This window comes from Chlamydotis macqueenii, chromosome Z (assembly GCF_036417535.1).
Source record: "Chlamydotis macqueenii isolate bChlMac1 chromosome Z, bChlMac1.mat, whole genome shotgun sequence".
NCBI classification, from domain to species: Eukaryota; Metazoa; Chordata; class Aves; order Otidiformes; family Otididae; genus Chlamydotis; species Chlamydotis macqueenii.
The window spans coordinates 11,932,224-11,953,970 of NC_141593.1; the positions used below are offsets into that span (position 1 = coordinate 11,932,224).

General features: G+C 42.6%; 2 protein-coding genes across 5 annotated transcripts in view; both read right to left on the reverse strand.

Annotated features, from left to right (window-relative positions):
* Window positions 1-7,607, reverse strand: part of NADK2 (NAD kinase 2, mitochondrial) — a 30,389-nt gene extending 22,782 nt beyond the window's left edge. The window contains exon 1 of one of the 3 annotated variants that reach the window (XM_086770719.1): window positions 7,104-7,607. In XM_086770719.1, coding sequence (XP_086626845.1) covers window positions 7,104-7,475 — 372 coding nt within the window. In that variant the 5' untranslated portion in view covers window positions 7,476-7,607. Of the gene's footprint in view, window positions 1-4,430; window positions 4,801-7,103 lie in introns of those variants that run through there. The other 2 variants (XM_086770720.1, XM_086770721.1) reach the window with 2 other exon arrangements.
* Window positions 7,608-14,578: 6,971 nt separating this feature from the next.
* RANBP3L (RAN binding protein 3 like) overlaps window positions 14,579-21,747 on the reverse strand; it is a 35,865-nt gene continuing 28,696 nt past the window's right edge. For both annotated transcript variants that reach the window (XM_086770455.1, XM_086770454.1), the window contains exon 15: window positions 14,579-14,716. In XM_086770455.1, coding sequence (XP_086626581.1) covers window positions 14,619-14,716 — 98 coding nt within the window. In that variant the 3' untranslated portion in view covers window positions 14,579-14,618. The remainder of the gene's footprint in view (window positions 14,717-21,747) is intronic.

A 21,747-nucleotide genomic window follows, 5' to 3' on the forward strand; every position in this document is an offset into this window, starting at 1 on the left:
AGGATGGCTTTAATAATAAGCATTTGCCTTACCTAAAGTAGGAGAGAAACATGCACCTTCCCAAAACAAAGTCCTACCGAGAATCAGGTTTAAGTTCTCTATAACACTGCAAACATGCATCAAGTCTTCATTACAAACTACTGCTGAGTTGCAAGCTGCAGACATTAAGTCCAGTTCCTCCTCCCTTGCCAATCTGGCTGTTAGATACTATACAGACCATTAACTGCTTGCTTATAAAAACCTGTTGTAGGTTAACCTGTGCAGTAGGCCAGTACCTGCTATAAAAGAAAGGTTGTAGGCTGGCCCTGCTGATCATGTTGACTGATGCACTAACCAGCTGCTGATTGCTCAGAATTGTGCTAATATTGTTCCTGGCCATTTGTTGCTTCATTTCTACCAGTTTGGTACATCACCCCTCGTGCTGTAGAAGTACAGTGGGCTGCTTTAGCTACGAAATTTTGCTTATACTTTTCTCAGTGTTCTCTTCAGCAAGTTAGACCCTTCACTTTCATTACACAGTCATGGCAGTCTTTCAAATGCTGCCTTTGTATCTGCTACAGAGTAATGATTATGAAGTGCGTTGCATATTGTAGCATTTTGTACGCCATTACTTCAGTAGCAGCTGACATCAACAAGTTCTTCGCTTGGTAAGTGAAACTGGCAACATTATGTTCCTGAAGCTTTACAGAAATGCTGCTTTGGTGCAAGAGTTTGATCTATACATGAACAAAAGCAAAAATACCATAAACTGTCTCCTAGTTCTTCATCTACCACATTAAAGTATTATTGTAATTTTAACGACAACTGAAGAATACACATAGTGGTTTTAATTCAAAGGCTAATGTAGAGCAAATTGTTGTGTTAACTATAAAGAAAGCAGTAACTACTTTCTGAACTGATAGGTTTCTAGAAATCCAGTGCAATCCAGGCAATTCAATCATTCAGTTCTCTAATTCAGCAAGATATGAACATAATATCATAAATCACAACTAGCTAAGTACTTAAAAACTAATATTAAAGTCACTTCCAAAAAGCAGCCTTTTTCAGCTGTATAAAGTATCAGATGCTTGGTGAGACAGTCCATTAAGTTTGTATTTAGGTAGACTGCCTTACTTGCGCATCTGTGTGCTGCATATGACTGAGTATACTCAAATGGTGTGCTGGAAAAAAAAAACAAAACAAATGAAACTTAAAATGAATTACTACATCCCATTTGGTTTTTTTCCATCATTTTCCAGACTCCCCTTATGACAGAACAACCACCTAGAAGGAACTTTTTATTTAAGCAGATGTAACTGAAGTTACTTAACATTGACACATGTATATCAAATTGCAAAGGTAAAGATAAACAAAAGCACACTGTGGTTGTGCAACTTGAAAAACACACCCATCTCAGTTACCAGAGGACTAGCTCAGAAGTTTTACTTCTGAAAAAAGTGTCTTTAGCTTTACATAAACCTGGTGTACTGTAACCTGTGTCTGGAAATCCATATGTTTCAAATTCAGTAGATCAGATTTTTTTTTTTCCCTCTTTCTCTTCAGGGTGAGGTAGAGCCAACTACAGTCCTACCAGTTTTAAAACACTTCATGTGCTCCCTAGAAGAACATCTACTGAAATAATTCACAGTACAAAATAAGTAGAAATGAGTAGTCTGAATTCATCAGAACAATGCAAAGCTTCACAGTCCCATTTCATTCATTAAATAAGTTTCTATTTAAAGATACTACCTTCAAACGTACCACTGTACATTTGGATCCACAAGAGCACATGGGGTAAATATCCTAATACTGTTTTTTAGAATTGCTCACCTTTTTTTTTAATGAAAACAAATAAAACAATTTTGTAAGAAATAATACTCTGCTGAATTGTCTGATTTCATTTTAAAATTAGAATTCAGTTGAACTTCGAAGTTTGCATGTTACTTTTTCCTTCTGCTACCTTCCTTGCATCTCTAAGAATCCCAGTGTTTTGAAAATCGTTGAGTAACATTGTCTAAATAGAGTTCTAGTGGGTCACAGGCATCTGGGTTGAAATGCAGATCTCTCAAACAGCAATCTAAGAATCAAATATCTGGCTAGGTTCCAAAAGCCGACTTCAGGGCAGACCTGTGAAATTCACAAACCTGAAACATGAGTACTTGGGAAAGGTAATTCAAAAGTGATACTAAAAATTTGTATTTCACCACTTAATGTAAAAGAAGGTAAAGATTTTTTTTTCTGTAATTAAAAAAGATCAATCACCTATCAAATTACAAGTAAACCAGTACATTTCCCCCAAAAGGGAATTTTCTAAGAAACATGGTAACTTTAATGTGCAGATTAGTAACAGCTGCTGCTGTAAGCATCTAAATTAGGAATAGGATAGAGGGAGAAGTGTTCTTCTACACACTTCCACACCACCCTCTACAGTTCTGTGGGTTTTGTTTTGGTGCACAAAAACATATGAGCTCCAACTAAAGCTCTCCTGCCTGCTGGGAAACACTCATTCACTCCTTCCTGGCCAGCGTTGTTGGTGCACTGTGCTGAAGATGAGTTCACATCATGCCTCTTTCAGGGACACAACTGCTAAAAGGTCACCTTTTCTCTTCCCAGATACCAGTTCTCAAGAAAACTGTATGAACTTCACATTTCTCAGATGACCACTCGTGACAGTTTGTTGCAGTGGTTCAAAAGAGCCAAAACTTGTTCCAAAACTCCAACTCCCTGCTCTCCCTCCCCACTCCAAATAAATAAAGACACATGAACCAGCCACAATAGAGTATCAGCTGTGGTACGAACTGAATCATTTCCCTCCAATTAAGACCAAGACAAACATAGCTTTTCATCTGACAAGACATTCTCAAAGGTAATTAAAATCACATATGAAGTGTTTGGACAGCCAAATTGTTGATCTTCCCTAAATACCTTCCAGCAGTGAGAAGTCAGCAGCTGCATCTCAACTGTGCTATCAGACAAAAAAAAAAACAGGACTCAGGAAATTAGCTTTATCTACTACTGGGATATTAAGATCTCTTAGTTTACATAAGGACAACAGCAACTTGCAACAGTTTGCTGAGAGTGAAATAAACAGTCAGGACATACAGTAGCCTTCAGTATTAGTTGACTGGATCATTCATTTTTGTAACCAGCCACATTTAGATGCCAATCCCAATAGCCAGGTCAGAAGAAACTAATTGCTGTCATTTCTGGTAAGCAAACTGTTTGTAGGGACTTAGGAAAATGACTAGTATTTTTATTTAACTTAAAGGTGGCAACTGTAAGTGTTAGAAATGCAAGAGTCTCCAAGTCTCATGAAGGCAAACAAAACTATTATTTCTGTGATTTGATGCACAGAATGTACTGATGCAACATTTTTTTTTTTTTTTTTTAAAGTGCTGTGTCACTTTGGGGCCTTTTTTTTTCCTGATATTAGAAGACAAATCTCTCATTTGTATAGGTCTCTTACCTCCCTTCCAAGCTAAAGACTCTGAAAACTTGCCCTGTACAACAGCATTCAGAGTGCTTTAATACACTTTTCAGAATAGATCAGAATTACAATACTGATTGTGATAGATGTGTTTAGATACATTTATAAACAGATTTAAAAGACTCATTTGTAAGCGTGTAAGAATATCTGCCACAAGATACGTAAAAACAGCCACCTGGAGCAAGCATGCATAACATGTATGTAGAGATGCAATGAAAGATTTAATCTTGCACAGATCCACTAAACACTCTTCCAAGTGTTTGCCCCTGCTCTCCAATTCCCCCCTATCTGTTCTGCTGCCTGGACTGCTTTTTCACCTCTCCCATCTCTGTTTGCACAGAGAAAGAACTCAGGAATCATGACCTTGCAGCTTTGACTTTGCAACATCTAATAGCTTTTGTATAGTACAACTCATTTGGCATGTCCAAAAGAAAGGCCACAGAAGTATTTAGGCCACAGCTGCTCAGGACCTCTGTTGCCTATTAGAGGTGTCAACCAGCCAGCTTCAGTACTAAGATATTCTGCTTCTTGGAGTATACTGAGATTCATATAGTATACCATATATATGATACATGCTATGACCTGTATCGTATATTAATGTCTATCGATGTATGCCAATGATTCATCTTCAGTGTCCTTAAATATAGAACAAATCCCATCTAATTAGGACGTGTGCGCAAAGGCACACAGTGTCACTTCTGCAGTAAGTGACTTACTGCCTTTTCTATCTTAACACATAAACACACTAATCTCAACAGCTATGTTCAGGTCTGCCATCCTGCCTCACTGATAAGGCACAACTGCTTAAGACCACGATGATCATTCATTGTGCTATAGTAAAAATTAAAGCTTCCAAGTAGAGACACAAGTTATATTCTATGAACTTGCAAACATCTCTTCTGCCCACAAATGGGAGGTAAACAAGCCCAGATTCAGCTCCTCAAATCTAAGCTTCCAGCATTACCTTGAAATTTAATTTCTGTATTTGAGATAGACAGCATCTGGATGTCTGAAGATCCCTGACAGATGACAGCAGCACCATGCTCCTCCACTGGTATATGCTCCCCATGCTGCAACGCTGCCACACCACAATCCAGCTCTAGGGTCACCTGAGCTTGAGCCCCTGCAATGAAATACAATCCCCCCCACCCTGTCTGGATTAGCTAACAGCATCAGGCAAGCCAAAACTTTCCCATACACTTTTGCTTTCACTTTTTGCCACTACCAAAAGAGCAGGGAAGGCTTTAAGGTGAGCTTAGACTCTCACCCTGCCCTCTGTGCAGCCATTTGACATGACTGAGCTCCCATGTCAGATTCACGACCACTTCAACTCATAACCTTCAGGAAAAACTAAGCATCACCCTGGGTAGCAGCTGTAAGGACTCGCTGCACGTCCAAGGGCAGCATCTGGCCTCAGTTCTGAGAGACCAGCAGCCTTGGGACCAGCTTCTGAAGTCTGTTCAGGAGAAGCAGGAACATAGGGCGCAGAGAGTGCAGCTAACATTATGTTCCCAAGCTCCTCACGAAGGACGTGGTACAGAGGGGGAAGGACACCCTGCAGCAATCATTCTGTTAAGTGATCTCTGTCCACAATAGAGAGGGTAGGAATTTGCCGAACCTTCACCTAACAAATTTACTGAGACTGCCACTAGCTCAGAAAGTTTCAGGAAAAAAAAAGTCTGAGACCAGAGTCACAGCAGAACGTAAACAATGAAATTTTTACAAGACAGCAAACAAATTTGAGAAACAGGTACTAAGGAGAATTCCTTCACCCTCTTATTTCCTATTTCAAAAATACAATTCTGGAAGAGCTTTTCAGTGTGTTCTTGCACAAATCTTTGTATTTCCACTCACATGGCAAGAGCCTGACTTAATATCGCTACACACATAGTTGGGCAAGTTAGGCTACCTGGCAACACTGAGTTTTATTGCTCACATGCAGGTGAGCTTTCCAGGGGAAAAACTAGATTTCAAAAAAAGCACCAGTCCTAGAATAAAAATTCTAGCATTCTCTCAGATATGGAGAATTACGTTACGCTTGTTAGCTTCCTGAAAAGGACAAACTCTAATGTGTTTCTGCAATTACGAGAGTCAGATGCTGTGCTTTCAGAACTACTTTTTTTTAAAATGCATCTTCAGACTGATACTGATCATGCAAAACATAGAAAAGAAACTGCAGATACCACTATAGTCCATCAAGAGCACCTTTAGGGATGTGCAACACCGATGACACTGCTTGCTAACCGGTTCACTGTCCCAGTCCTGCCTGTACACAAGTGCTCACGGGAAGGTGACCGAAGACGCCATTTTGTTTTTCTTGGATTTAGATGCACACTGAGAACAACCTGAGTCTCTACACTTAGCAGCAAGAAGTGCTTCCTCAAGAGAAGCATAAACAAAGACAGAAAAGCAGTCTTACAGATGAGCTGTGAGAGACACTGCTTTTCCACACCCATCCTATGAAAGAAGTATGGGGACATCTTAGCAAAAGGAACCTACATGTAGGTGTGAGTAAGAATACAGGCTGATGTTCCCAAATTAAACTTGGTGCCATATGAAATTTGACTAGAGAGCTTTTAAAGAGCTTTACAAAATACGTAAAAATGTTTGGACAGAAGTCCCATAGGAGGTGGATGACCAACTAAAGTACACAGAAAAATATAAGAACTGTCTTGCTTTAGATACTATACTTTTTACCCTAGTGGTTTATGAAGCAAGGCTATGCAACCACAGCATTTGTCCCTGCCACACAACCTAAGCACATCTACAAGTTTAATCTAAACACTGCAAATTAGTAGGGGTCTAAAATATTTCCAGTTGTAGGAGACCAAAGACTAGACAGACCCAAATTAATGGTCTTATTCAGAATAAAGACAGTAACACAAGCTCATGACCTGGTCTGCACTGACTGCTGGCAACCAAAGCAGCTCCAGCAGGTACCATCATCCCTCAGCCCACGGGTGGCAGATGAGCACTGGAAGGAGTCAGTCACAGGATACACGGAGGATACAGTGGAGTCACTGAGCTCGGTGGAGATGAAGACACTAGACTGAGTGCATATATCAACTCTTGAAGATACCTGCTTTCCTCAGTATACCTTAAATAAGGAACAGCAACCCATTTTTGTACTGAATGTTTCTTAAAGACCACAGGAAAATGCTTTTCTAGAAACGGCAGCAAGACAGATGGAAGCAAATGACAGATTTAGCTGTTAAGCTGAAGGAGTTGTTAGAATACCCGAAGGATGAAGTGAGGAAGCGAGGCAAGGATCCGGAGCAAAGGAGCGGGAGGAAACGATCATGAGCCCTCTCTGCCTCAGCGGCGATTTTCACAACACAGCGCTTTCCTCAGCATGCGCGTCTCTGAACAGTCTTCACGCTGCAAACTGCAAGGAAAAACCTGCAGCTTGATGAAGGCTGCTGGAACCACTCCGAGGATGAAACCCAAACACGCTTACTACACAAATCCCTCGCTCATTTGCGACAGACGAGCGAAGGGCGGTGAGCGGCGCTGCTCGCACCCCCGCCACCACCTCCACGCCACCTCCGGGCCGGGCTCCGGGCCGCGCCCCCGCCTCACCCGCCCGGGCCGCAGCGCCGGCGGGAAGCCGGGCCCGCCGCTCCCTCCCGCTGCTCACCAGCTGTTTGAGGTCCTCCTCCGACAGCCCGACGTAGCGGTAGCGCTGCTGCTCGAACTCGTACCGCGTCGTCTTTACCACCACCGCCACCCGCGACGGCCGGAACCCGCCGCCCGCCGCCCCCAGCCCGCCGCAGCCTCGCCGCCGCGGCGCACACGGCCCGGCTCCCGCCGCCGCCGCCGCCCCCCGCCCCGCCGCCGCGCAGCGGGCAGCGGAGCTCAGCCCGCGGAAGGCGAGCAGGCGCCGGCGGGCGCCGCCGAGCAGCGGCAGCCCCGGCAGGGCGGAGGAAGCCACGGCCGGCCCCTGGCAGAGCAGCGTGGACCGGCTGGCGAGGCAGAGGGAGCCGTAGAGGAAGCCCCGCGCGAAGGACATGGCCCGGGCTCGCTCGCCCCGCGGGGCGGGAGCCAGCAGCCGGCGGGCGGGAGGGCGCGGCGCTGCCCGGCGGCGGCTGCCCCCGCTCTGAGCCGGCCTGCGCGCCCGGGCAGCGCTCGGCACACATGGCACGGCCGCGCGCCCCGCCCCTCCCCGCGCGCAGGCAGGCACCGCCTCCACCAATCCGGAAGGGCGCCGCCGGGCACCCGCCCTTCGCGGGGGCGCGGCCGGGAGCGGGAGCGGGAGCGGCGGCGGTGGAGGGCGGGGGAGGAAGCGCTCCCGAGTCGGGCCGCCGCGTGCGCATGCGCTCTTCTCGAGCAACCGCGCCGGCCCGGGAAAGGGAAGGCGGGGACAGCGCGTACCGAGTGCTCGCTCTCCCTCGCCTTGGGAGCACGCATTGCGCATGCGTCGGGCGCACACCGCTGTCTCCGGCCCCCTTCTACCCTTTGCGTCCACGCCTCCGCCTCCTCGCGCCCCCGGCGGGCGCGAGGGGGCTGGAGGCACGTAGGCCTGCGCGCGCTTTGCGCGCCCCTGGCGCCGGCTCCCCTCAGCCGGGCCGCCTCGGCTCCCCGGCCCCGAGGGGACACCTCCCATCTTCCCCTTGCGGCCCGTCGCTCGGCCTCCTTGCATGCTGACAGTCCGTAGAAGCCACCTGCGTCCTCCGTGGTAGCGGATGGGGACAGGAGTTGGTGGCAAGCGGAGTGTGGACGTGCTGAGCTGGGCCTCGGTGAGGTGCCTCGCTAGCAAGCTGGCTTCCTTGTTAAACTCGTCTGAGGAAAAGGACTTTGGAAGTCAGAAAACCACAAGAGGTTCTGTGGTTTAAAAGCGCCAAATACTGCATCTTGTGAGGATCTGATGGCAAACACGTAAATGGAGAAGTCAGTCTCTTACTCAGGCCTGTTCTGGTCCTTGTTGCATTTACTGCAACGCCTGAAGAAGTGCAGAGAACGGCAGCGTGGTGAAGGCAGCAGGCTTGCGAAAGGGTCTGGGCAGCAGCACTGTGAGTGCAAGTGAGTCTGTGTTTTGCAAGTCCAGGTTAAAAAAAAAAAAAAGAAATAATTGATCCCGAGTTACTTTTTAATACTCTAAGCAAGCTATCTGGAAATCCTGTGGGGTTCTTACATCATTATTAATAACTGCCTTCTCAGGCACTGGCGTTCGCTGACTGCTTCTGCCTCCTTTACGCCCATTTTCTCATTACCGAGCTTGTGCCTGTTCTTTCCCTGGGGAAAGGGAAGAAGCAGCAGCTTCTACCTGTCGGTGCAGCACCCTTCTGCAGTGCTTTGCTAAGAGAGTCTGAGGAAATGAGAGCGGCTAAAGCCACTCAGCCCTTCCCTGCTCTTGTATAACAGCATGAAAGCTCCATCCAGTCTTCACTGACGATTAGGAGGATTTTCTGTCTGCTGATTAGCTTAGCCTTGAGGAAGCTACCACAAACTAGATTACCAGGAGAGTAATTAAACATAACTAATTCCCTTGCTAAGTAGAAAATGCCTCATTCTGTATAACCATTAACTTTTGGATTGTACAAAGCAGTAGGTAATATAGGATCCTGGAGACCAAAAGGATATAAGAGGTTTTGAAAATGTACATCTCTGTTCTGAATGGTTTTTGTTTTATAACTTATTTGACTATTGAGCTGCTCCTCTAGGATTCTGTGCTTCATGTATTACCTATTTATGTTGAACTGTTTTGATCTTTATCTGAAAAACTAATCAGCTTCAGCCACTAAGGCAAGCTTGAATGTGGAACTGTATTTCACTCTCAGGCCATGCAATTACCATGTTACGGTCTTTTGAATTAATCCCACAGCAAGCATTATAGGCATAAAATATGAAATACATAGGTGATATCTTAATATTCTGGAAGCAGAGCTGAGGCACGGAGCATGAAGTGATTCATCTGGGTTTCCCAGAAGGAAGTCTCTGACAGACTCACTGAAGGGTACACAGATTGCATGACACCCCATTGCCTATGCGGAAAAAGGTTTAAACTTTCCATAACACATAAAATGGATAGAGTTTGTGGAATGTTGCTTACAGTTTGCGTCTTACTTTGTAAATGGACTTACTTACAGAACGTTCCATAGATACTACTTAACCTCTTCCTTACTACACATTTTGATTTGAGCATGCACCTAGTACACAGGAACAAGACACAAGTATCCCTCAATTGACATTTCACTTATTTTTAAATATATTCACAGTTTATGACATATGACACATCTTCATGCCCCATCTTCAGTGACTTCAGAGCAATATACCCAGTGTGATAAAGGACAGATTTCTTCACACAGAATTGAATGCATAAGCACAGGCATTTTAGCCTGGTATTCTTCCAAGATACAAGTATGGAGAGGGGTTGAATTCCCACTGTAATAACTCTTTAAACCCTTGGCTGACCAGAACCAACTTTGTTTTGGGAACAGAGTACTTAAAAATTCCGCATGGAAACAGACATCTCAATACCGCCTGCGTTAAGGAAAACGCTTCAGAGTAATGCCCATTGTAGACACCAAGTGGTTATAGTATATGAGGTAAATCTCAAGACACAAATGCATAGAAAAGCAGGCATCCTTAGCTTTACATTTTTCAAGTTATATAGTGGACTTGAAAAAAAACCCCTATGTAATAAACTTAAAATAATCTATTTTGTGTTACAAAACAATGTAACTGGAAATTTTTTTTACGTAAATACTATATTCCTAAGTTGTTACACTAGCTGCAGAACTGTACCAGCAGTTTTACATAAGAAGGTCTCCAAATTTAGCCTTTTTTTCATGCGAAAGAATGTACATATTCCTTCTAGTGCAGTGCAGTTACAATCTAGGACAGCTGTTCATTTCTACTTCTTATTGAAGTTAGTGAGTAATGCCTTCTTGTGATCATTTAATTAATAACCAGTTATATAATTAACTAATCCCATCATTTACATTCTCTAGACTTTCTTTATATGCCCCTAAGTACTACTGGTACCTGAAGATGATAGTACTATCTTTGTGTTGAAAATGATAATGCTGTCAGTGTTAGTTGCATTCACAGAGGAGGAGATAAACAGACCATCACAGTAACATTTCACAAAACTGAGTCCTTAGATTCTGAGCCCAGCTGACGACAGCTGTTAGTTCTGATTATTCAGGGGAGAACTCCAGCTTAATGCTTAGTGAATGTCAGTCGTGTGACACGTCAGAATATTACAACGCAGGCAGATGAACCCATTAGCAGGTATAGTCTGATTGAATTTCTGGTCCCAGATTCTATCCATTTGTGCTTGCGTTTTGCTTGCAATGTGTGTACCCTCATCAGTGATTACATAGTTGAGTCATAAATTCAAAAATAGAGCAAGATGCTTCAGAAAAGGCAAAAAAAAAAAAAGCAGGTATTCTTATGAATGCAAATTATTGAACTTTTTTTTCATGCAAAAACAATGAGAAGGGGAAAGATTTCTTGTCCATACTTTCATTAGAACATGTTTTAATTAACAGAAATTTCCTTTTCTGCTTTTCTTCCCAGTCTTTGTTTATGCAAAGCAAACCACATCGTCGCTGAAGTGGACTAACAACTGACTTCAGCATTTCAGGAGCAGTTTGACTATGCTCAAACAGCCACAGACACATTGTTTTGTAAGAATAACTTCAGTGTTTGTGCAAGACGACTCAGGAATCTGGCCTCCACTTTTTAGACAGAAAATACTGTAGAATAGGCAATGTGTGCTTCTTCTAGATTTACCTGCCAGCATGCCCCAGTGGTAGATCCTCTAAAATCCAGCTAGGGAAAAGAGGACGCTCATGTTGTACAGGCTGTCAGTAGCACTCAAAGCAGTTTCAAAAGTGCTAAAGGCTTTCCTTGTGTTCATTCATTCAATAGAGACCTTGCCAGAAATCTTAACTTCATACAGTTTGCCAAGATAATTTAGAGGTCACTAAAGATTGTGACATGAAAAGCTGAGTGACAAGATTTAAGAAGAGATACAAACACCTCCAGAATGTAAAGTAAGCCATTTAAGCTATCCCATCCAAGTAGATTTTGCCAGAAACTCATAATCTTAATAGCAGATATCTGCATATCTATCCTTATATGAAGATTTGTTAGTTTTCCCTCTCTTCAAAAATTGTTACTGCACTAATACATAAGAGCTTCCAGCTCTGCAGGCCTTATCTATATAAATTAATCACTGGGATTTGTTAGAAATAAATAAATAAATAAAATAAAATTTACCTGAAAAAAAACATAGAAGAGCAGGTTGCTCCACAAATAGCAAAATTAGTGGTCTAGTTTCATACAGATGTGGGTTTTCTCTACACTCCACATCAGGCCACAGAAATCCCAGGTGTCCATTCTTCCATGGTTTTCCTTTCTCCTCTCTCCCAGCAAGTGCTGCAGCGTGTTCAGAAGCAGGAATGCACCACTCAGCCCCACAAGCCTCACAGAAAATACCAAGAATACCTTGAAACTTCTTACTCAAAGGATACTCTCTTCTGAGTTCTGTCACTCAAAACTGCCAATTTTAATGAAGAACTTAAATTGTTTTTGAGCTTTCTGCCTCCTGACCAATTTATCTGAAACTGAACAGTTGGATTGAAGTGGGTCTGACAGATAGATGGACAGAGTACACAAAGGTTTAAATCTTGTTTCCTTAAGAAAACAGGCTTGAAATTCTGCAGTGTGGAAGGAACTGTCTGTAGGAAGCAGACAAAAAATAAGACAGGACACAAAAAATAAGACAGGACACAAAATAAGACAACTAGTTAGACGGAAATTAAAGCTGTGAGAAAATTGTTTATTGTTCAGGCATAGAAATTGTTGCTCTGGCTGTCATAAAATGACAAACTTTACATTTTTAAAAAGAAGTTAATATATTACATATTAGCATACCTTGAGTCTTTAGAAACAATGAATTTTAGTGCAACAAGACTAAACAGAATAAATAAAGTATTAGGATTTCAAGAGTAAAAATTCATACCATAAATATGTCTGCATATACATGTATTTATATGTCCTCTATTACCACAGTATCCAAACTCTTCAAAATAGTTAAACATCTCTTTTCCTCCTCAGCTTTTAGGAGATATAGCTTCAAGTTTAAGAGTGTGTGTTTGTGTGTATACTGGTGTATATACGTAAAGCTCTTGGGAAAAGGCAGATCAAAAGAGAGTTTGCTTATTTGTGAATGATCATAAGTCTTGTTCCCTATGCCGTAGGAGTGAATGACAAAGTTTAGGCCCTGTGTCTGCAAAGTTCTGTTGTACGTGCTCTGGAATTCTCCTTCTTTTGCCAAGGATTTTACAGCTGTAGTAGAATTTATAGGGATATCGTGACACTCAGGTGCTTAAATCCTATTTCACAGAAGGCTTTGATTATCAGGACAGACTTTGAAATCAAACTCTGCATTCAGTGCATAGCCAGCTGAACTCCAGGGCAAAGTTATCACCATGACCTGTTGCTAAATACACAGGGCTGCTGTGGTTTACAACTGCTGAAGGTTTTATAACTTGGAGCCTTGTTCCTGAGTATGAGTTGCAGCAATGAAATATGAAGGTCAGTGATGCAAATATTGTTGTGGTCAGGAGCAAGGCTGATACAAAAGGACACAATGTACAGCTAGGTATGGAAAGAACATTTTTGTTATCAGCAGACTGAAGTGTCAAAGAGAATCCCAGTGCATCACTATTTGACACAGATGCTGTGTTGTGAAGCATTCTCCTTTTCCTGAAGGAAAAAAAATCCAGTCCCACTTAAGCTTACTGTCATCCAGATGCTGAATCAATGTCAGACAAGTGCTAATTTTGGCAGGCTACTTAGGATTCTGCATAATCCAGATGCTGGTTCAAGCTTCATCAGGATGCTAATCTCAGTGGGGCACTGAGAATTCAGGAAGAAGCTGGTATTCTTCCAACTTCACACATATCTTCAGACAGGAAGACTAAATGGTAACTTGACTCTTCAGGTGTTACGCAGTCCTTAATTAAAAGGACTTCAGATATTTCAGAACACTGTTTCAGCTCTGAGGATGACAAAGAAATAGTATTTGGTAACCAACAATATACAAAGCAGTGGAATGATTACAAACATTTTATTCATCTTTTGACAGAATGAATAGAAAACACAGAGCATAACTGAATGATCCAGTAAGTCTTAATTCACAGGTGGCATTAGAGAGAATTGATTTTTCTAATTTCTCATGAGAATGGCTAGGTAGAAGGCAGTAGTTTGTGGAATGGGTGACTGGGTCTTTGGCACTGTTGGGATTATTGCACACATTAGGATGTGTAACATATTAATGTATTTCAAGGAATTATGCTTTTTACGGATAGCTACAGCTAAGGCAGAAGTAATCTCAGATAAACTCACACATTTAAGAGAAATTTTTAAGAGGATATCCAGTTACACTGTGCATGCATTTATTTGCATTTATCAAATGGACAATGAACAGTCCAAGTGCTTGTTTTGTCATGACTGCAAGCAGATACACTTTTAAATCTTAACGCTCGTATGCCCCTTAGAACTACCTTGCAGTTCTTCATAGTGAATTCTTCTGGTGTTTACACCTGTAAAAGCAGATTGTGCTTCTTTGCCCTTCAAAAAATTCTACAACCAGTATACAACTCCGGATATTTTCAAAACAAACAGAAAAAAAATCTTGTTACGAAGGCTGCTTTTATAGGCCTTAGTCGTGCTGAACTGCCATGCCCAATTCTGTTTTCATGTACTCATAAACAGGATGCTGAATGTTACCACACAATTTTAAATAAATGTTTTCAGTGAAGCCAAATTTAAAGCTTTCCAAATACATCTTTTAAGTAACAGATAAAAAGTAACAAATATGTTTTCACATATATTATTAGTTTAGGGTTATGTGGTTTTATCCATCAATATGATGAATAAACATTTATTCCCTATAAAATTCCTTACTTTAATAATGTATCTAAATATATTTAATGCTTAAAATCTGAAGCCTTAGTAACAGTTCTTGAATATTGGAAGGCATTGTCTCATTCTTATCTCAGTGCAAAGCTGGAATCCTCAAAAGTGCATCTTAAGTTCTTTCTCAATGTATTAAACTTAAGCTGTCCCTAAAATTAGTCTTTTCTTAAAAATCGTGAAGCAAAATGCATCTGATTTCCTCCCTCCGGGGACTGACGAGTCAGCTTAGACATTTTGGGAAGATGAGTTCCCAGCCGTGCTGTTGTAACCTCTGGTAGGTGTCATGAGCAGACTGCCTGCGGTTCCATCTAGAATGATCTGAAAAAGAAATTTTAAAGATTTGTCTTATTTGAGTATATCCATGTTTTGAAATAATCCAGCATTTCATAATACCAAAGCAGTAGGTTAAAGTCTGGATATGATCTGTTCCTGGTTTAGGTAAATATCTAACTAGATAACACAGGATTATTCACAAATATTTGAGCATGTGAATAGTGAATGAAGCCTGTGACTCCCCATGTCAATAAAGACAAGCACATAAGCAATAAGGATTCAGATGTTGAGATAGGACAATGTGTCTGGGATGCAAATAATCTTGCTCTATACAGGGAACACTGTCTTAACACTTCATAAAAGATGCTCAGTAAACTGTGAGAAATCCAACATATCTTCAAGTAACTCATTGGTCATGGGTGTTTTTGGTATGTAATCTCTAAGACTTTGACTCATCTGCAAACAGTAGATATCGCTGACTAATGGCAGACACGTAATATCCCTATCTCAGTATCTGCTTAAAAATTGCTGCTACCGTCTGGCCACCGCTAAATACTTACTAAAAGTTTTAAACTTCCTCTAGGTGAAATGAAAGGCCTTGAGTTTGTCAGAATATGAAATCTGATTCTACCCCCACACCCTTTCCTGATATGTCAGCATTTAAAGCCAATCAGAGAGTTGTCTTTTCTTCTCTGCTTTAGATCCTACTAGTATCTGCTAGAAAAAATGCAGAAACTTGGACTCCAACAAAGAAGTTAAGAATTAACTTTTCCTCAGTTTTAATCACTACGAATCACAGAATCACTATCAGGTATGTGTGTGTGTTAGATTTACGATTTGCAATCCTTAAAAATTGGTAGGAATTTACATTAAATTCTCAAAAAAGTCAAAGATAGATAGTTTTTCACGAGTTCCTGTGGTGTTGCTGAACAGTAGTTCCTTTAAGAACTTTAAACATATTTTACTTACAAACAAAAAAAGATCTTGTAACATTTTAAATCTTGATAAACACCAGCAGATGACAGTCCTAATGAGGCCAATATGGGAGATATGTGTACACTGGACTAGAAAAATGCCTCTAAAATAAAAAAAACGTTGCACTTCTGTGACATGATACTATCCAGCTCTCAACACTAGTAGTCTCCAAAATCCATGCAGTTCTTGGTGGACCCATAGGTGATACACTATGTCTTTGCACACTATGGTTTTCTCTTAAGGTCTATAGCTATGTATGGAGAGACTTCATGGGACTTACTTAGTCCTAGACTCCAGCAACTTTTAATTCACCCTAAGAGCTTCTAAAAGAAAATTCCATGCCAGGAAAGAGAGGACACATCAATCAAAGGAGAGAATCCTCAATCAGGATGAAGTTAGGAGAAGATTTAAGAGAGTTAATGATGACGAGTGGCGTTCCTCAGGGGATTGGGACCAGCCCTGTTTAACATCTTTGTTGGCAACATGGACAGTGGGATAGAGTGCACCCTCAGCAAGTTTGCTGACGACACCAAGCTCTGTGGTGCTGTTGATGTGCTGGAGGGAAGGGATGCCATCCAGAGAGACCTTGACAGGCTGGAGAGGTGAGCCCGTGCCAACCTCATGAAGTACAACCAGGCCAAGTGCAAGGTCCTACACATGGGTCAGGGCAATCTCGGGCACAAATACAGGCTGGGCAGAGGATGGATTGAGAGCAGCCCTGAGGAGAAGAACTTAGGGGTATTGGTGGATGAGAAGCTCAACATTAGCCGGCAATGTGCACCTGGAGCCCAGAAAGTCAACCGCATCCTGGGCTGCATCAAAAGGAGTGTGGATAGCAGGTCAAGGAAGGTGATTCTCCTCCTCTACTATGCTCTCATGAGACCACACCTGGAGTACTGCATCCAGCTCTGGAGCCCCCAGCATAAGGATGCGGACCTGTTGGAGAGGGTCCAGAGGAGGGCCACGAAAATGCTCAGAGGGCTGGAGCACCTCTCCTCTGAGGACAAGCTGAGAGAGTTGGGGCTGTTCAGCCTGGAGAAGAGAAGGCTCTGGGGAGACCTGATAGCGGTCTTCCAGTACCTAAAGGGGGCTTGTAGGAAAGATGGGTAGAAACTCTATAGTGGGGCCTGTTGTGATAGGATGAGGGGTAATGGATTTGAAATAGGAGGTAGATTTAGACTAGATAGAAGGAAGAAATTTTTTACAATGAGGGTGGTGAGATACTGAAACATGTTGCCCAGAGAGGTGGTGGATGCCCCATGGCGTGGAACATGGAAGTGTTCAAGGCCAGGTTGGATGAGGCTTTGAGCAACCTGATCTTGTTGAAGATGTCCCTGCTCCTTGCAGGGGGGTTGGACTAGATGACTTTTAAAGGTCCCTTCTGACCCAAACCATTCTGTGATTCTGTGATTCTATGAGGTGCACTATGAGGTACACTATAAGAAATGTATGAAACATTTCTTTGCCTAGTGACACTGTCATCTTTGTCCCTCACATGTACTTCTCCTTGACATGTATTTCTCCAGCTTCTCTGTTCCCTCTCAGGGATACAAATAAAGAAATTCCTGCAAAATCAGAAAAAGGAAAAGGATGGAAATCATAGGAACCATCTTACCTCTTGGCCCATGCTATACTATTGCTACAACTGACATTTCATGCTCCCCTGTGAAATAAACGCTTTATGTGTCTCAAGGAATTGACAGTCCATTCTAAATACTAATGGGGTTACAACACTTTAAGGACTTTCTGCTATATCTGATGACCATGATGGAACTGTTTCTAAATTTAAACAAAATGCATTCCTTTGAAGCAAGGACAGAATCTCCTTATGGTTATTAAAAAAAAACATGGAAAAATCTCTTAGAAGTGTCAGAAGCAAGGAATCACATTTTCAGAGACATCTTAGTCACTGGGTCTAAGTAGTGAATTCTGATCACTTGCTTCCAATGGCAAGCTTAGGTGTTGAGGCTTGAACAGATCCATGTTCTGGCAGGATGATTTTTTTGAGCCTGACATAGGTACCTTGTTTGTTTGTGCCACCAGTGGAAAGAGATGGGCATCCTGCCAGAGTTGCACAGTGTCTATGTTAGAGACCTGTCTATCCAATAACTATAAATGGAACTTATGCATACTAGCATTGCAGAACATGCCCCGGACACAGACCTATGGGTGCTAGGTCAGGGGTCAGGCACAACTCATTGCCTGCCAGGAGACCACGCTTCCTTACTAGGCTATGCTATATGCCTGACTAAGCGAAATTCTCTGTTCTGTTTGTTGAAGATCTAGCACACTGCAAAAGAATGTAACGTTTACAAGTCCAGGGAGAGGAAGAACAAAAGGGGAGAGCCATGCAACTGAGGCCAGTGACATTCCCCTCAGAAGGGACCACTCTTGGTGCAATCACTCATACATTGCCATATTGGCATTTTTCATTGTTTTATTTGTTAAATTCCTTAATGAGAAAATTTTTCATATGTGTAATAAAGAATTCTGCTGATCTTTCCTCAGGAAGATATTACAAAGACAACTGGAGGCAAACATAGTTACAATAGTTCGCAGAGAAAGGAATTAGCAATGAAAGACATGGAACAATATATTTGCTTGACTTTGGTCAGTGTAGAAGTTTGCTGTCTAGTTTAAATTAATCTCCTCAGCTCACTTTTCAGTGAGTGGGAAAAGATAAATACCTCACAGAGAGTTTTGGATCCCATCTACTCTCAAAATCTGTTTAAAGATTAATTGTTCTGTTTCTCTCCACTTGGATTTACAGAGCAATTTCTTGGTAAAAATGTCCAAGCTATAAATGGTGAAATATGTTCTGATAAAAATACCAGGTACAGCGACTTATTTGTTACAGACTTTACAAAATTAATATCTCTACTTGAAAGTAAAGCAATTCAATTAAGAATTTTAAAAAGGCTAAAGCCCTGATGGAATCGAATCTGGCCAGGGATATAAAAAGTAACAAGAAAAGCTTTTACAGGTATGTAGGGGACAAAAGAAAATCCAAGGAGAATGTAGGCCCCCTCCGGAAGGTAACGGGTGTCGTGGTTACCCGGGATGTGGAGAAGGCTGAGGTACTCAATGACTTTTTTTCCTCAGTCTTCACTGATAAGAACTCTTGTCTCCCCACCCAAGCTGTGGAAGGCACAGGCAGGGACTGCAAGGATGAAGAACCACCCACAGTGCTCGAAGAGCAGGTTCGAGATCATTTAAGGAACTTGAAGGTGCACAAGTCCATGGGGCCTGATGAGATCCATCCGCGCGTCCTGAGTGAACTGGCGGATGAAGTTGCCAAGCCACTGGCCATCATATTTGAGAAATCGTGGCGGTCTGGTGAGGTCCCCGATGACTGGAAGAGAGGAAACATAACCCCCATTTTTAAAAAGGGGAGTAAGGAAGACCTGGGCAACTACAGGCCGGTCAGCCTCACCTCCGTGCCTGGCAAGGTCATGGAGCAGATTCTCCTGGAAACCATGCTAAGGCACATGGTGAGCAAGGAGGTGGTTGGTGACAGCCAGCATGGCTTCACCAAGGGCAGATCGTGCCTGACCAATTTGGTGGCCTTTTATGACGGGGTAACAGCATCGGTGGACAAGGGACGGGCAACGGATATCATCTACCTGGACTTGTGCAAGGCATTTGACACTGTCCCGCACGACATCCTTCTCTCTAAACTAGAGAGGCATGGGTTCGATGGATGGACCACTCGGTGGATAAGGAGTTGGCTGGATGGCCGCACTCAGAGAGTGGTGGTCAACGGCTCAATGTCCAAGTGGAGACCGGTCACCAGTGGCGTCCCTCAGGAGTCCGTGTTGGCCCCGGCCCTGTTCAACATCTTTGTCAGTGACATGGACAGTGGGATAGAGGTGGTGTGGTGCCGTCGACTCGCTGGAAGGGAGGGATGCCATCCAGAGGGACCTGGACAGGCTGGAGAGGTGGGCCCGTGCCAACCTCATGAAGTTCAACCAGGCCAAGTGCAAGGTCCTGCACCTGGGTCGTGGCAATCCCAAGCACAAATACAGGCTGGGCGGGGATTGGATCGAGAGCAGCCCTGAGGAGAAAGACCTGGGAGTGTTGGTAGATGAGAGGTTCAACATGAGTGGGCAATGCGCCCTTGCAGCCCAGAAGGCCAACCGCATCCTGGGCTGCATCAAGAGGAGCGGGGCCAGCAGGTCGAGGGAGGTGATTCTGCCCCTCTACTCTGCCCTGGTGAGACCCCACCTGGAGTACTGCGTCCAGTTCTGGAGTCCCCAGAGGGGACATGGACCAGTTGGAAAGGGTCCAGAGGAGGGCCACAAAGATGATCAGAGGGCTGGAGCACCTCTCCTATGAGGACAGGCTGAGAGAGTTGGGGCTGTTCAGCCTGGAGAAGAGGAGGCTCTGGGGAGACCTGATAGCGGTCTTCCAATACCTCAAGGGGGCCTACAGGAAAGATGGGGAGAAGCTGTTCAGTAGGGCCTGTTGTGATAGAACAAGGGGTAATGGGTTTAAATTAGAAGGAGGCAGGTTTAGATTAGATATTAGAAAAAAATTTTTTACAATGAGAGTTGTAGAGCACTGGAACAGGTTGCCCAGAGAGGTGGTGGATGCCCCATCCCTGGAATCGTTCAAGGCCAGGCTGGATGAGGCTCTGAGCAACCTGATCTAGTCAGGGATGTCCCTGCTTCTTGCAGGGGGGTTGGACTAGATGACCTTTGAAGGTCCCTTCCAACTCTAACTATTCTATGATTCTATGATTCTATGAAAATACTGAAACAAAGGTCTATACTGAATTTGTAAAATGGTAGAAATATCTCTACTACCTTATACAGCATTAACATACTGTGGATGTTATAGTAAAGAACTGTGTGTAAAAAATTCTTACAAAAATGGCTTTCAAACATGTAGGAACACTTTCATGTTCATAATGCTTCACTTATTATGTATATAATATTTGCTTTCTTCTTCAGTCTGCAGCACTGAAGATAATTCTTATCTATTTTTTCATGTATTTTACAGTGTCATAAAATATATAGCATAATCTAGCGAATTGTTTTAGTTCAGTTTAACAAGAAGGAAATTGCCTGTATTAAGAAAAGAAAGAACTATCACTGGGTTTTGGTAAATGAAATAAAACAAAATGCAGGCATACTTTCTAATTGTATTTCTTGTAATGAAACAATCGCTGAGAACTTACACTTCTTAACATTTATGTACTCTTAAGGAGAAGTAATCTCTGAACCTGAGTTACATCAATAAAAAGAAGATTACTTATTCACACACATCCTTCAACGAAAATGAAGGATTTAAACAAACGCTCTTAAATGTGCACGATCTGATCTCTTGCATCCAAATGGATGTTTCTATGCTGATATTTAAAACTGACCTCACCCTGTTCAAAACCCACGAGGTATAGTTTTCTTCCTGTTTTGGAAATGGGAGTTCCAGGGACAGGCGTGTGTAAGATGTCAATGTCTGCATGTAAAGTGGGACTTGGATATGGGTAACTGAAATCTGTGCAGTTTCCTAAAACCTCATGGCTCTGAGAAGAATAGAAATTAAGATAAGCTGGAAATGCTAGAAGTAATCAAAAAAGCACTTGAAAGAGATTGCTAGAATGGCTGTCACTAACTGGACATAAATGAAAGACAGATGCTTAACTAAAAGGTCAAGAAAAAACAGCACCTGACACTCATATCTCAGAATCTGTTTGCTGGCTGCCATCTGAATATTTGTATCAGAAGTCTCTGCAAATCAAAACAAATATTTAACTTGTAAACCCTTCTACACTCTTTGACAATTCCTTTCCCCTCTTTTTTTTTTTTCTTTCCCCTAAAAGAACAAAGAGTTCTTATCATCAGTCATTCTGGAAAGGAACCAAGCTCCATCGGAGTTTTCAAGTTACCAGAAACTCTTTGTAAAGTCAATAGAGACGATTTAGGAATTACAGAGGGAATGTTTGATTATCTGGAAGCAATCCAAGGAGTTCTCAGAGCTAACAAGTTTCACATTTCCTAAAAAGAAAAAAGGTATTTGTGAGAAATGTTGTATAAGAGCACCATGCTTTGTTTAGAGCATTGACTGCTACTGAAATGTGGTTAAACAGCAATTAGTAATGG